The sequence below is a fragment of the Leucoraja erinacea genome, chromosome 27, assembly GCF_028641065.1.
Source record: "Leucoraja erinacea ecotype New England chromosome 27, Leri_hhj_1, whole genome shotgun sequence".
In the NCBI taxonomy this organism is placed as follows: Eukaryota; Metazoa; Chordata; class Chondrichthyes; order Rajiformes; family Rajidae; genus Leucoraja; species Leucoraja erinaceus.
Window position 1 is genome coordinate 30,132,298 of NC_073403.1, and position 15,543 is coordinate 30,147,840.

Consider the following 15,543-nt stretch of genomic DNA (forward strand, 5'->3'; position numbering starts at 1 on the left):
CTACTCCTGCACCTATGTTCTATGTTTCTCTGTTTTAATGCTGAGTGTTGCATCTTGACAACACATCAGCACATTGCTCAATGTCAAAGCCTATCTATATAACAGTAAATAGACACAAAAAGATGGAGTAACTCAGTGGGACCGGCAGCATCTCTGGAGAGAAGGAATGGGTGACGTTTCGGGTTGAGACCCTTCTTCAGTCCATCAGAATAATGGTGTTGCTCTCTGGCTCTACCTGTGTTTGCGTGCAGATGCGTGTGTGTGTGTGTGTGTGTGTGGAATGCATTTTGCTCGCACGCTTCTCAATCAATTCCTCTTTTATTTACTGATTCACGAAGGTAAAAAAAAAAAATACAAGCAAAAGAAAATAAATCATCTGAGAAAATATGAAATATTATTTTTTTGTTTGATCGGCTCATCTTTCCTTTTAAATAAATCTTGATCCTGTTTGATAAAAAAGAAAATGATTTTGGCAGTTGCCGTATTGAAGCTTGACATTATTTTTTTTACATCAGTAGGAGAGTCTATTCCTGGTTTAAAGCCACAACTATCTCAGTTTACACTAGTTGAGAAGATAGAGTAGATGTCCAAACCTGATGCTGCACTAACATTGACGTCTACAAGACTGGCCAAGAAATTCTATGAGCTTCATCTTTGTCTGTTCTGAAGAGTTTGGATTCCATTATTTTTCCTTACTAAATGTCAGAGCGATTGATTGATTGAAAGATACAGCATGGAAATAGACCCTTTGGCCCACCAAGTCCATGCCATACCAGTTCTATACTATCCCATATTCTCATCCATCCCCTACACACTAGGACCAATTTACAGTGGCCAATTGACCTCCAAACCAGTACATCTTTGTGAAATAAATCAAAAGGACAACAAAGTGGCTATATCAAGCTAGTGATTTACCACAAGACTGGAGATTTTATCAGGAGCCTGCAGCAGAGGTCAAAACAACATTATGATTATGGAAGTAAACATAGAAAATAGGTGCAGGAGGAGGCCATTCGGCCCTTCGAGCCGGCATCGCCATCTTGCATTAATATCAAAATGAATAGCAAGAATTTCTGTGGGTGTATAAGCAGCAAGAGGTTAGTTAGTGTAACAGTTGGACTGCTCAAGAGTGTGGCTGAGGAGGCAATAATGGGAAGCTATGGTTAATTTAGACCAATATGTGGCATTGGGACCAGATGATATCCATTCAAGGGCGTGTAATGGAGATCCAGTGGAGCCATTGGTAAATGGAACTGCGAGATTACCAGCAGATTGGAAAACCACATAAGTTCAAGGAGGCCAGTTAACATATAGGCTAGCTAACCTATGTTATTGGAAAGGTGCTAGAGAGAGTCTGCAATCAAGCAAATAGCTAATATCTTGGAAACCTGTAGTATAATCTACACTTCACACTTCCTCAGAAAAGCAGCCAACATTATCAAGGACTTGTCCCGCCTTTTCTACCTTATTTTCTACCTGCTCCCATCAGAGACAGAAGATACAGAAGCTTGAATGCACGCACCACCAAACTCAGGAATAGCTTCTTCCCCTCTGTTATCAGGCTTCTGAATGGTCCTTCCATTAGCCAGGATACTGTCGGATTAACCTCTACCCCATTGTGGAAATTGAACTTTGTTTATAGAATTAATGCACTACAATGCTGAGACCTATATTCTGCACTCTATCTCCCCATCACTCTACCTATTGGACTTGAGTTTGACTTGATTGTATTTAGGTACAGTATTATCTGATCTGTATGGTTCGCGTGCAAAAAAAAGTGTTTTACTGTACACGTGACAATAAGATATGTAAAATTGTAAGTTCTCCCTAGTGTGTCCAGGATAGTGTAAGTGTGCAGGGATCGCGGGTCAGCACGGACTCGCTGGGCCGAAGGGCCTGTTTCCATGCTCTACTAAATTACAAAATTAAACTGAGCTACTTTTCTCGCAACCATAGGTTTACTGCACTGGAATCAGCTGAATAACCAAAGATCTTCATGCTCTTTCTTGGGGCCTCAGGAATCGTGAAAGCCAGCAATGGTAGTCAGTAGATTCTGGCTGGGAGACATTATGCTACATTGTAGAAAGTGGAGCTTGAATTTTATAATGGACCAAGGGTCAAACTCAGTGAGAGATCCCCTTCCCATCTACATCCCCATGTTGACCTTCCACCCATCCCATTCACCAGTTTAAATTGTATGTTGGAGAAAGAAAACTATAAACATTTGAAGAATGGTCTCAACCCGAAACGTCACCCATCCATGTTCGCTCGGGATTCTGTTTGACCTGCTGTGTTACTTCAGCACTTTTGTGTGTTTTAGGTAAAACGGCATTTGCAGTTTCTTGTTTCTATACCTATTTACATTTTGCAGAGTATTAATTTAAAAAGACAGGTTGTGCTCGACATTATATCAATGGGTTTGTGAGTGCATATGGGAAATGTATAACTCCAACCACACTGCTTACCATGCTGGCATCCTCGGTGTCTGCATCAGAGCTTTGTTCATCATATTCAGTATCAGATTCACCTTCAGCAATGGGGACTCTAACAGTCAGGTGTGTGTTGGCTACGATGCCATCTTGGTGCTCCCCTTTCTTCAGCTTAACTCCATCAAGCTTAGACATCTCATCCTTTTTACTCTCTGAGTCCGTGTGGTTAAAATCAAGAATCCCGTCTTTAGACGGAGAAAAGTCCTCCAATTGTTTATTTTCCTGGACATTTTTTTTCCTTCGTAATATGCCGAAAAAAAAACCTTTGACAAAGTCTATGCCTCTGGTAATTCTGTTCATTGCAATTTGTAGGTTATTCATCTCATTGTCGTCATCGGATGCTGAGAGGTTATCAGCGCTGAAGGAGCTTAACAGCAAGGCCAGGAAGAGGTTAAGCACCTGCAGATGAACATTTAGCCATTCATGGTCACATTCTTATCATTAATATAATCAGCTCAAAGGAGTGGGGGAAATGAATGGGAGCTACATTGCATTGAATACCCAAAGGATTTGAAACATAATAAGCATACAACTCTTTACAGCATTATTTTTCCAATTATCTTTCTAAACCAAGCAACTTCCCCAATTTCCTCCGACTGTAATGTACAACGGGGTGGACAATGATAATTAATAACTTTATGCTTCCAGAGGGAAATCTATTGATGTCTATAACAAGCAAATCCAACCATTGATCCCACCCTAAAATGTGACTGTTTGACCCAAAGAGCAAAGGCAATGCTTTCTGATTATGTTCAAAGCTGTTGAATTTAATGGGCCTGGAGGCTTAGCACTTCCTTATGCTAATGTTTCATTAGTGAATGGATCTTAAACATCTGCATCAGTCACCTTTTGTGAAGTTTGGATTTATTCCCATTGAAGGGAGAAGATTCTTGAATTTTTCCTTCAGCCTTGTTGTGTATATCCAACAGCCCACAAAGACAAGACCCAAAACTTATAACAAGTGTATTTGGTTCAGCAAATAAACCAAGAGAGGTATAATTATACCAATTTCACTGCTTGTCATTTCACTGACGTATGAGGCACAGTTAGACTGCAAAAATAGTGCAGCAACTAATTTATAGCACCCATTGAGAACTTACTGCCTTGGTGTCTTCTTCTTGGTAGTGAAGCATTTAGTTGGATCAAATAGAACCATCACTTCTCTATGCAAACTAAGCACACCAATGCTTCTACTTCCTTAGAAGGCGTTCCGCCTGCCCCCAACACCTCTAATCAACTTCTACAGATGCGCCGTAGAAACGTGTTTTGGATGCATTACAGCTTGGTTTGGGAACAGCTCCATCCAAGATCATGAGAAATTGCAGCAAATTGTGCATGCAGCCCAGACCATCACACAAACCAGCCTCCCTTCCATTGACTCTATTTATAACTCACGCTGCCTTGGCAAGGCCAGCAGCATAATCAAGGATGAGTCGCCTGCTGGCACTCCCCCATCTGCCCTCTCCCATTGGGCAAAAGGTATAGAAGTGTGAAAATGTATACCTCCAGATTTAGGGACAGTTTCTTCCCAGCTGTTATCAGGTAACTGAACCATCCTACCACAACTAGAGAGCAGCCTTGAACTACTATCTACTTCACTGGTGACTCTCGGACTATTTTTGATCGGACTTTACAGGCTTTATCTTACATGCTATACCCTTATCCTGTATCTGTATACTATGAATGGTTTAATTGCAAATCATGTATTGTCTTTCTGCTGACTGGTTAGCATGCAACAAAAGCTTTTCACTGTACCTCCCTACACAAGACAATAAACTAAACTAAGCTAAACTAAACCAGCATCCCACGTGATGTCTAGGAACCTGGTGCATGATTACAATATTACATCCTATGGAATGGACTCCTATATATCGGCGAGACCAAGTGCAGACAGGGTTTTCACTGATCGTTTCACTGAACACCTTCGCTCAGTCCGCCTCGGCCTATGTCATCTCCCGGTTGCCAAACACTTTAATTCTCTTCCCAATCCCACACTAACCTTTCTGTCCTGGGCCTCCTCCATTGTTAGAGTGAGGCCAAATGCAAAATGGAGGAACAGCACCTCAAATTTCGCTTGGGGTGCTTACGCCCCAGCGGTATGAACATTGATTTCTCTAACTTTAAAAGTCACCCTTGCATCCCCTCCCTCTCTGTCTTCCCCCCAACCTAGTCATCTGACTAGTTTCACTGTGGTTCTGCTTTGTTTCACTGTTTGTGTCCACTGAGTATTACCTCCTCAGCCAACAATGGACCATTGTGGGCTCCACCTTTCCTTGATCATCATTGCTGGCTTTGATTTGTTCTTTTCATACATTTTATTCATTTGTTCGTTGTCCCTTTTCATATCTCCCATTTCCCTCTCCCCTGACTCTCAGTCTGAAGAAGGGTCTTGACCTGAAACGCCACCTTCTCCTTTTCTCCAGAGATGCTGCCTGACCCGCTGAGTTTAGTTTAGTTTAGAGATACAGCGCGGAAACAGGCCCCTTCGGCCCACTGAGTCCACACTGACCAGCGATCGCCGCATATTAACTACCTTACACACACTAGTGACAATTTTACATTTATACCAAGCCAATTAACCTACAAACCTGTACGTCTTTGGAGTGTGGGACGAAACCGAAAATCTCAGAGAAAACCCACGCAGGTCATGGGGAGAAGGTGCAAACTCCGTACAGACAGCACCCTTAGTCCGGATCAAACCTGAGTCTCTGGCGCTGTAAGACATTAGCTCTAACGCTGCACCACCATGCTGCCCGAGTTACTGCAGCATTTTGTGTCTATCTCCATACTCAACTGTTCTGGCACTGGAACAGGTGGAAGCCACACAAGGCAAGGTGACAGTCCCACAGCAAGTCCCACTGACTTATTCCAGCATTTGGTGTCTATCTTTTGGTCCAAAGTAGACAAGCCCCTTTGCACCTCATAAAAAGCATAGGGTTAGCTACTGACAAGTATTCTGCTAAGTACTTCAGTATAGGCGACTTGCATTGACACTGTTACACCTGCTGTAAATAGTGTATGGCTGAGGACATAGAAGAAGCAAGAGGTACAGCAAAGAGGACTGAGGCTCTCAAAACAATAAACTTCCTGCCAGAGGGATCAGAAGCCTGAGATTTAAGCCTGATCCACACTTTCTAAAATACATTTAATAAAGCATTAGGTTATCTTGGTCAGCTGGGTATTTTCAGCTTTCCATGTACATTAGAATCATAGGGTTTTACTACATGGAAACAGGTCCTTCGGCTCAACTTGCCCACACCGGCTAACATGTCCCATCTACACTAGTCCCACCTGCCTGCGTTTGGTCCTTCTATCTATTATATATTAAAACTGTGTGTGTGTGTGTGTGTGTGTGTGTGTGTGTGTGTGTGTGTGTGTGTGTGTCTCGACGGGCGTACGCAGCGTCTCGACGTCGTACGCAGCGTGGCGTTGCGCCATGACGTCAGGCCGCCCCCCCCCTTGCAACCGCGCGTTGCGGGAACAGACCCAACGGGTCTGCACTTGGTCTATTATCCTTCTAAACCTGTCTTATCCATGTACCTGTCTAAATGTTTCTTGAACATTTAGGGCCAGTACAATGTATTTTCAGGAATGGTCTTAATTCTTATTGAAATATCATCGTCAATGTTATGTGTGCACCCCATGGTTCCAAAGCCAAGCGAACTAAGTGTCTCGGACAGAAATGGAACTGAGTGCAGTGTGGTGAAAGCTGCAGCAGATAATTGTCCGGATCCCTAGCTTGTATGTTGCAATCAGTAGAGTACTGATTGATAGAGAGTACCTTCGCTTGAACCCTGCCGAGCAGATGACATTCCAAGGGCGTGATTAAATTCCTGCTGACTCTAATGGAATCCATGTGGAACCAGAGACGATTGCTTGTGTACTTCCTTCACCCCTGCCAATGGGTGCCATGCACACTGGCACCGAGCAACAACCATTTGCACTTTGAACATGCAAAGGACGGTTTAGCCATCTCTGCAGAAAATCTCAGCTAAATTCTCCATCTGGTGAACCCGTCTTTAGATGCAACAGCAGATAAACTACTTTTCTTTTGCTCCGGCATGCACGTTGAGGTGTATTGGGAAAAGGTATTAACAGACACTCAGCATCACGGAGCACTTTGGCTCATATTATGTAGTCAGAAACGAGCCTTAAATAAACCGCTTGCATCATATCCGTAAATATTCATGCCAGACTCTTGCATTAAAGACACCTTTCCTGCAAGAATCATAAGATTATACATGGTGTCAATTGTGCCTTGGATATCCTGTGTTTAGTGTGAAACACAGCAGCAGAACTAAATTGGGACATGTAAGCCAGCAAGCTGTACATGAAGGGCAAATTCCAGTATATTGACATATATACCACGGCACCATTGCCTTTCTTGGAAGTGAATCAGGATGTCAAAGCCCTGCACTGATTTCCTGAATACGTCCACAATCAGAGCAACTAGGAACAGGAAATCTATGAAAGGATTCCTTCATTCAGGTTTGGAACGAGCGATCTACATGTTTTGTAATGAGAACATGGGGGTCTGGAAAGCAACAGAGCCATGCCCGCACACTGGCACCGAGCAACCACCATTAGCATTTCGAGCAGGCAAAGGAAGGTTTAAGTTTCTGACAGCTTCTGCCCAGACCAGATTCATCGGCTGCCTTCATTTGGAGCTATTAGTTAATATATAAATATATATTTCTCTCATTTACTATTGATCTCTTTTATTTGTAGGCTGGACTTCGGGCTCATCAATGCGAGCTTGGTTAAGCTCAGGACTGGAATGCTTCAAACCCTTTGTGCCCCATGGGTAATACTCTGACTTTAGATACATAGAAAATAGGTGCAGGACAATTCTACAGATTCACAACTCTCTGGGTGAAAAAGTGTTTCCTCATCTCTGTTCTAACTGGCCTATCCCTTATTCTTAAACTGTGGACCCTGGTTCTGGACTCCATCAACATCGGGAACATGGTTCCTGCCTCCAGTGTTTCCAATCCCTTAATAATCTTATATTTTTCAATAAGATCCCCCTCATCCTTCTAAATTCCAGTGAATACAAGCCCAGTCACTCCATTATTTCAACATATGACAGTCTCGCCATCCCGGGACTTAATCTCGTGAACCTACGCTGCACTCCCTCAATAGCATGAATGTTCTTTCACAAATTTGGAGACCAAAACTGCACACAATACTCCAGGTGTGGTCTCACCATGCCCTGTATAACTGTAGAAGTACCTCTTTGCTCCTATATTCAACTCCTCTTGTTATGAAGGCCAACATGCCATTACCTTTCTTCACTGCGTGCTATACCTGCATGCTTACTTTCCGAGATTGATGAACAAGGACACCCAGGCACCATTGTACCTCCTTTTTTCCTAACTTGACACCATTCAGGTAATAATTTGTCTTCCTGTTCTTGCCACCAACGTGGATAACTTCACATTAAACCTCGACTGCCATGCATCTGCCCAGTCACCCAACCTGTGCATCGTCCCCCCCCCCATCCCCCACTATTTAGTTTACACCCACACGTGTAGCACAAGCAAACCTGCCAGCCAGAATGGCAGTCCTCCTCCAGTTAAGGTGTAACCCGTCCCTTTTGCACACCTCTACCCCAGAAGAGATACCAGTGGTCTATAAATCTAAGTGAGTGGGGGTTAGTCAGTCACATGGTGGGGGGGAATAGGGGGTGGAGATGGGGGAGGGTTGCCAAGGATAAATACTGTTTTGGAACTTGCCCTTAAAGATCTGTCCAGCTCTGCACAATATAGAATGGTATTCCAGGAAGTGATTAACGGTGGACACAGAACTGCAGATGCAGCTTTACAAAAGAAGACACAAAGAGCTGGAGTAACTTAACGGGTCAGGCAGCATTTCTGGGAACATGGTTAGGCGACATTTCGGGTTGGGACTCTTCTCCAGACTGAAGAAGGGTCGCAAACTGAAACATCACCTATCCATGTTCTCTAAAGATGCTGCCTGACCCACTGAGTTATTTCAACACTGTGTGCCTCTTTTGTGTGATTCAGGCCAATTGGTTCTGGGATAATTTGTGTTAATTTCTTCCTTGGTTCCCCAAAAGTGTGGCACGTGGTAAGAAATATTGACATGGTGTTAGATAGGCTGGCGTAATCACACAATGATGGGGCCAGTAAAATGTTCTGCAACTGCTTCTTATGGCAGTTCATTCCATCGGAAGAACATTTCAATCACATAATGCTGAAGTGAAACAGCACAATGTGATTGAATTTCCCAGACCAGCATACTGAATAGTGAAAGGCTTGGATAGAGTGGATGTGGAGAGGATGTTTCCACAAGTGGGAAAGTCTAGGACCAGAGGTCCTTTAGGAAGGGGATGAGGAGGTGTTTCTTTAGTCAGAGGGTGGTGAATCTGTGGAATTCTTTGCCACAGGAGGCTGTGGAAGCTAAGTCAATGGATATTTTTACGGCAGAGATTGACAGATTCTTGATTAGTACGGGTATCAGGGGTTATGGGGAGAAGCCAGGAGAATGGGGTTAGGAGGAAGATAGATCATCCATGATTGGATGGCAGAGTAGACAGATGGGCCGATTGGCCTAATTCTGCTATATCACTAATGAAATTATGAACTTATGAACCAATGTTTTAATTAGTTCAGTACAGAAAAGGTGACATGTAATTTTCCACATTGCACATAGTTCACTGTTCCTATATTATGCTCTACCATTCATTTAGAATTCATTTTTCCCCGGAATGAGGGAGACCTGAGTGGATAGGCAATTCTTGTCCAGGCTGGACTGAGCTACATAAGGCTTTTAAAATAAAGTGATCTCCTGTTTATTTCACAGCCATGCCAATTATCCCTAAACCACAAGGAAAAAAATATTATTTAACCACAATCGTGCACAACCCAATAAACACTCGGCATTTGAAGTAAAACTTCCTCTACCTGTCTTCCTGTCCCGTCACCCACCCCCAGCACAAAGAATGGATGGGTTGGTCAAAGCGTAACGTTCCCTCGACACTATCCTGTCACACATAGAGTCATAGAGACACATACAATGGGACCAGCTTAGTCTTCATCTACACTAGTCCCATTTGCCCACATTTGGTCCATGTCTCTCTAAACTTTTCCTATCCATGTACCTGTCCAAGGGTCCTATAAATGTTGTTGTTGTACCTGCCTCAACTACTTCCTCTGTCAGCTCATTCCATACACCCACCACCTTCTGAGTGAAGAAAACCCTCAAGTTCCAACTAAATCTTTCCCCTCTCACCTTAACCACCTCTTCTCGCATCTCGTTCCATATAACTGCCACCCTCTGTGCGAAAATGTTGCCCCTCGGATTCCTATCAAATTTTTGCCCTCTCCACCTTAAACTGATGTCCTCTAGTTCTTGAATCCTCTACCCTGGATAAACAACTGTGTGCATTCGCCCCACCTACTCCCTTCATGATACATGGCATGCAGCGTGGTCACCTCCCGATAGAAAAGATGCCATTCAGCTGGAAATGGAGTTGAACAGATTCACAAGGAAATTACCGGGAGTGGAGTGCTTCAGTTATAAGGAGAGACTAGATAGGGTTGGGATTCCCTAGACTGTAGAGGTCTAAGAGGTGGCCTTATAGAGGCATCTAAAATCATAGATTATAGGGGCAAGGTAGAGGAGTCCAAAATGAATGGGCGTAGATTTAAGGCGAGAGGAGGGAGATTTAAGGTGAGAGGGGGATGATTTAAAGAAGACCTAAGGTTAAATATTTCATACATATCGTTCTGGGTATATGAAACTAACTGTCAGTGTAACTGATAGACACGGGTACAATTCATTAGCTTAAAAGACATTGGGATAGGTACATGGATAGAAAACGTATGGAACGATGTGGACAAAATGTTGGCAAATGGGACTAGCATATGTCGGCACCTTGGTGCGCATGGAGAAGCTGGGCTGAAGAGCCTGTTACTGTTCTTTATAACCATGAATTCTTGATTAATATGGGTGTCAGGGGTTATGGGGAGAAGGCAGGAGAATGGGATTAAGAGGAAAAGAGATATGAGCCGTGATTGAATGGTGAAGTAGACTTGATGGGCCTAATGGCCTAATCCTGCTCCTATCACTTATGAACATGACACCATGACATTTCAAGGGCAAGGATAGGTTAGATTGGATACAAAGTAAAGCTCCCTGCATACTTTGTCACATTCCCAGAGGCAGGATGGGACGGGTTAAATACACAGTAAAGCTCCTTCTACACCGTCCCGCCACACATTCCCAGAGCAAGGATCCATGGGTCCGATACAGTGCAATGTGCCCTCTACACTGTCCGGACACACATTCCCAGAGCAGGGAAGCAGGGAAGCAGGGGCAGGATGGGTTAGGTATACAGTAAAGCTCCCTCTACTCTGTGCTGCCACAGAAATACGTGAGAAAAAATGTGTCACAACAGCTTTTTGTAAATCTTATCAATTGGCAGCTAATGCTCCTCATTCACGCATCAGCACTGGCATCTCTTTTGTTCCTGGTTGCCACATCCAAGCTTTCACACATTCACTGAATATATTGGCTCAGCTGAGGTGCTAATGGTTTTTCCAAAAGAATTGGATGTTTTTTTATAACCAGGCAACACCGCACAGCTGTGACTCATCATAGCCCGATTGTAAAGATATATGATGAAAGAATGGACCGACTGGCTTATATTCACTGGAATTTAGACAGATGAGAGGGGATCTTACAGAAACATAACAAATTATTAAGGCATTCTCTGCCACAGAATGCAATGGAGGCCAATTCGTTGGATGTATTCAAGAGAGGGTTGGATATAGCTCTTAGGGTTAATGAAATCAAGGGATATGGGGAAAGAGCAGGAACGAGGTGCTGATTCTGCATAATCAGCCATGATCATATTGAATGATGGTGCTGGCTCAAAGGGCCGTATGACCAACTGCTAATATCTATATTACTAAAAGTGTCATCTTGACCACTTCCTGTTGCATTGTATATTAATTTTAGAAAAAAGGCTGCCACTTACAGCAGTGATTTTTGGCCATCTTACTCAGAGTTCCCCTCTGCTGGTTTTACCATTGATGAAAAATAAAAGACATTAATGTTTAAAAAATGTTGAGATTCTCTCCTGTGAGTGCCACGCCCCTTCCGGAGGGAAGTGCCTCAGTCAGTGTCTGTAAGATGGGGGAGCGAGAGGGTCACATCTCTCAGTCTGAGCTGTGAGTAACACTGAACACATGTCTACTAAACTGCGAGTGCCCTTAATGTGGGTTGAAAATGCAACAATGTTTTTTGGTTTGAAAATGCAAAAGTTGCCTTTGGTTTGAGAATGCTAAAGTTGCCTTGCCTAATTGAAAAGTTGGTTTGAGAATGCCAAAGTTGACTTGCCCAATTGAAATGTTGGTTTGATAATGCCTTGCCTAATTGAAAAGTTGGTTTGAGAATGCTAAAATTACCTTGCATAATTGAAAAGTTGGTTTGAGAATGCTAAAGTTGCCTTGCCTAATTGAAAAGTTGGTTTGAGAATGCCAAAAGTTGCCTTGCCGTCTATATAATTAGAAGTCTAATCTTGACCACTTCCTGTTTGCACTGTATATTGATTTAAGAAAAACGCTACGATGTACGGCTGTGATTTTTGGCCATCTTACTCAGTCCCCCTCCACTCATTAGGTGCTGAGGATTTTTCACATTGATGAAAAATAAAAGAGTTATTAGTGTTTAAAAAATGTTGGGATTCTCTCTTCTGTCAATCAGGCCATGAAGGCCACGCCCCTTCGGTTGGAGGGAGTATAAAGCCTGGAAGTGTGGGCATGGCTCAGTTTCTGCAAGAAGGGGGGGGGGGAGGGGAAGGGGGGGGGAGGGGGAGGGGGAGGGGGAGGGGGGGGGGGGGGAGGGGGAGGTCACCACTCTCTGTCTTTGGTGGTCTTGCACCCTACTTGAAATGGTATTAAACTGCACTTGAATTTGGTGGCCTTGAACCCTGCTTGAAATGTTATGAAACTGTATTTGAATTTGGTGGCCTTGCACCCTGCTTGAAATGGTAGGAAACAACACTCGAATTTGGTGGCCTTGCACCCTGCTTGAAGTGGTATGACACTGCACACGAATTTGGTGGCCTTGCACCCTGCCTGCACACAAATTTGGTGGCCTTGCGCCCTGCTTGAAGTGGCAGGAATACACTTGAATTTGGTGGCCTTGCACCCTGCTTGAAGTGGCATTTCAAGGAATAGCTGTGAGTCAACTGCCAGCCCACCAGCCTTGAGTGAGTGAGCAGCCTGCACACCAGGCTTGAGTGACTGAGTCGCCAGCCCAAGAATCCATTCGGATGACAATGTCCATACTAGCCTTCTGGAAACCAGTCCCTTCAGCCCACAACACCCATACTAGCGCTCCAGAATGCCCCCCCTTCCTCCCCCCACTGGCCACCAATATTGGAATTGGTGGAGATGTGGAATATTGCTTTGGGGGACCAGCCCCCCGTGTGAATCTGGGACCCAACGGGTCCCATTTAGTCTAGTTTGCTATGTTTCTATGAAGCAGCAGCTTGCCAACATAGCAGAAAACAGTCACCTCTCTCACATGTGCAAAATATATAGAAGTGTGGAAATGTACAGCTCTAGATTCAGGGACAGTTTCGTCCTAGCTGTTATCAGGCTACCGATTCATCCTGCACAACCAGAAAGCTGTGCTGGACTACTATCTACCTCTTTGGTGACCCTTGGACTGTCCTTAATTGGACTTTGCTGGCATTACCTTGCACTAAACGTTATTCCCTTATCATGTATCAATACACTGTAACGGCTCGATTGTAATCATGTATTGTCTTTCTGCTGACTGGATAGAACACAACAAAAGCTTTTCACTGTACCTCGGAACACGTGACAATAAACTAAACTGTAACTGTAATATTTCAGCCTCACTCACTCTTGTCAGACGATTGGGGCCATGGTTTGGAGCAGTATCCTCATGAAGATGGGTTCACAGAATTATACGGATCAACTTTTAGTTTAGTTCAGTTTAGATTACACAATGTTAAAACAGGCCCATTGGCCCACCGACCAGCGACCACCCATACACTAGTTCTATCATACACACTAGGGACATTTATTGCTGGAGCCAATTAACCTACAAACCTGCAGGTCTTTGGAATGTGGGAGGAAACTGGAGCACAAGAAGAAAATCTATACCGTCATGGGGAGAACGTACAAACTATGTACAGACAGCACCTGTACATCATAAGATCATAAGTGATAGGAGCAGAATTAGGCCATTCAGCCCATCCATTCTAGTCCACGATTCAATCATGGCTGATCTACTTCTCCCTCCTAACCCCATTCTCCCCATAACATAGAAACATAGAAAATAGGTGCAGGAGTAGGCCATTCAGCCCTTTGAGCCAGTGCCACCATTCAACATGATCATGGCTAATCATCCAAATTCAGTAAACTGGTCATGCTTTCTCGCCATATCCCTTGATTCCTTTAGCTCTAAAAGCTATATCTAACCTAATTATAGTTGTAGCTATATATAACCTCTGATACCCATACTAATCAAGAATCTATCTTTCTCAGCCATAAATATATCAACTGACTTGCCCTCCACAGCCTTCAGTGGCAAAGAATTCCACAGATTAACTGCTCTCTGACTAAAGAAACTCCTCCTCATCTCCTTCCTAAAAGAACATAATCAGAATCGAACCTGGGTCTGCTGCTCCACTGTGCCACCACAGTCTCTCAGATTCCTTCCCATAGGAAGCTTAGATCAGTAGCTTGGGCAGGACCCAACACAGAGGGAGCACAGTGTCAGGGTCAGTTGCAAAGGTGTTGGGTGACCTCAACATTGAGCCCAGATACCACCAATTCTTCCGTAGGCACAACTAAAGCTCCTGTTAATAGGGAAACATGCTTTCTCTGTTGGTAAATTAGTCCTCCATACTGAATACTACGTCTGTCTGAGGATTAAAGAGACACAGAATACACTTAGGGTGAGGAACCCCAATAACCATCACCAAGAGAGGCCTGTAATTATCAATAGTGGCCAAGCTAGTGGAGTTTTAAAGGAAAAAAAGATACAAAGTGCTGGAGGTACTCAGTGAGAACATACACAGGCAAAGCTTCATCGGGACTCGCTCAGTGACTTAAGGGGCTGTCCCACTTGGGCGACCTAATTGGAGAGTTTAGAAGAGTTTAGGAAAGTTTGAAAACATGTCATGTTGAAGACCTCCTTCGACTATGTTGAAGACCTCCTTCGACGTCCTTCGACTATGTTGAAGACTAGCTTTGATTAGCTACAACTAACTTAGGGGAAATTGGACACCGAGTAGTGGAGAGTGAAGATGACCTCCTTCGATCTCCCTTCGACTATGATGAAGACTATCTACGGCTACCTTTGACTACCTTTGACTACCTTCGATTACCCTCGATTACCTAGGACTAACATGCCGACCTACTACGGCTAAACCTACGAGTAAAAAAGTATTGATTTTTTCCATGGCGACCTATTTTTACTCGTGGGCATTTTTCAACATGTTGAAAAATACACCGCGACCTAGCTGAGGCCTCGAGTACGCGGAAACTACTCTCAAGCATGAAGGAGAGTTACAAGGACCTCCTACGTCATCGTATCGACCATGCTGCGAGTATGAGTCGAGGGCAAACTCGGCAGAACTCGCTGATTAGGTCGCCCAAGTGGGACAGCCCCTTTAGGTTGCATCGCTGGAGAACATGGAGAGGTGATGTTTTTGTTCCATGAAGGAGAAGTCCCGATCTAAAACATCATCTATCCATGTTCTTCAGAGTTGCTGCCTGAGTCACTGAGTTACTCCAGCACTTTGTGTATGTTTTTGCAAACCAGCATTGTGTCTGTAGCTTTCAAGGATGTTGTTATAAGGCTAGGTCTGTGGAAGATGGAAACAGAGGACAGAAAGGGAATCAAGTCAAGTCAGGTTTATTTGCCACATACACATACGATATGTGCAGTGAAATGAAAGTGGCAATGCCTGTGGATTGTGCAAAAAAACTACAGAACAGAATAGAATAGAATCAGTAATTACATACTAGAAAAAAAAACACAGCAA

At 43.7% G+C, this 15,543-nt stretch overlaps 1 protein-coding gene across 1 annotated transcript in view; it reads right to left on the reverse strand.

Moving 5' to 3' along the window:
* Positions 1-15,543, reverse strand: part of LOC129710391 (sodium channel protein type 2 subunit alpha-like) — a 241,316-nt gene that overhangs the window by 52,293 nt on the left and 173,480 nt on the right. The window contains exon 16 of the mRNA XM_055657358.1: positions 2,466-2,888. Within this exon, the coding sequence (XP_055513333.1) occupies positions 2,466-2,888 (423 nt within the window). The remainder of the gene's footprint in view (positions 1-2,465; positions 2,889-15,543) is intronic.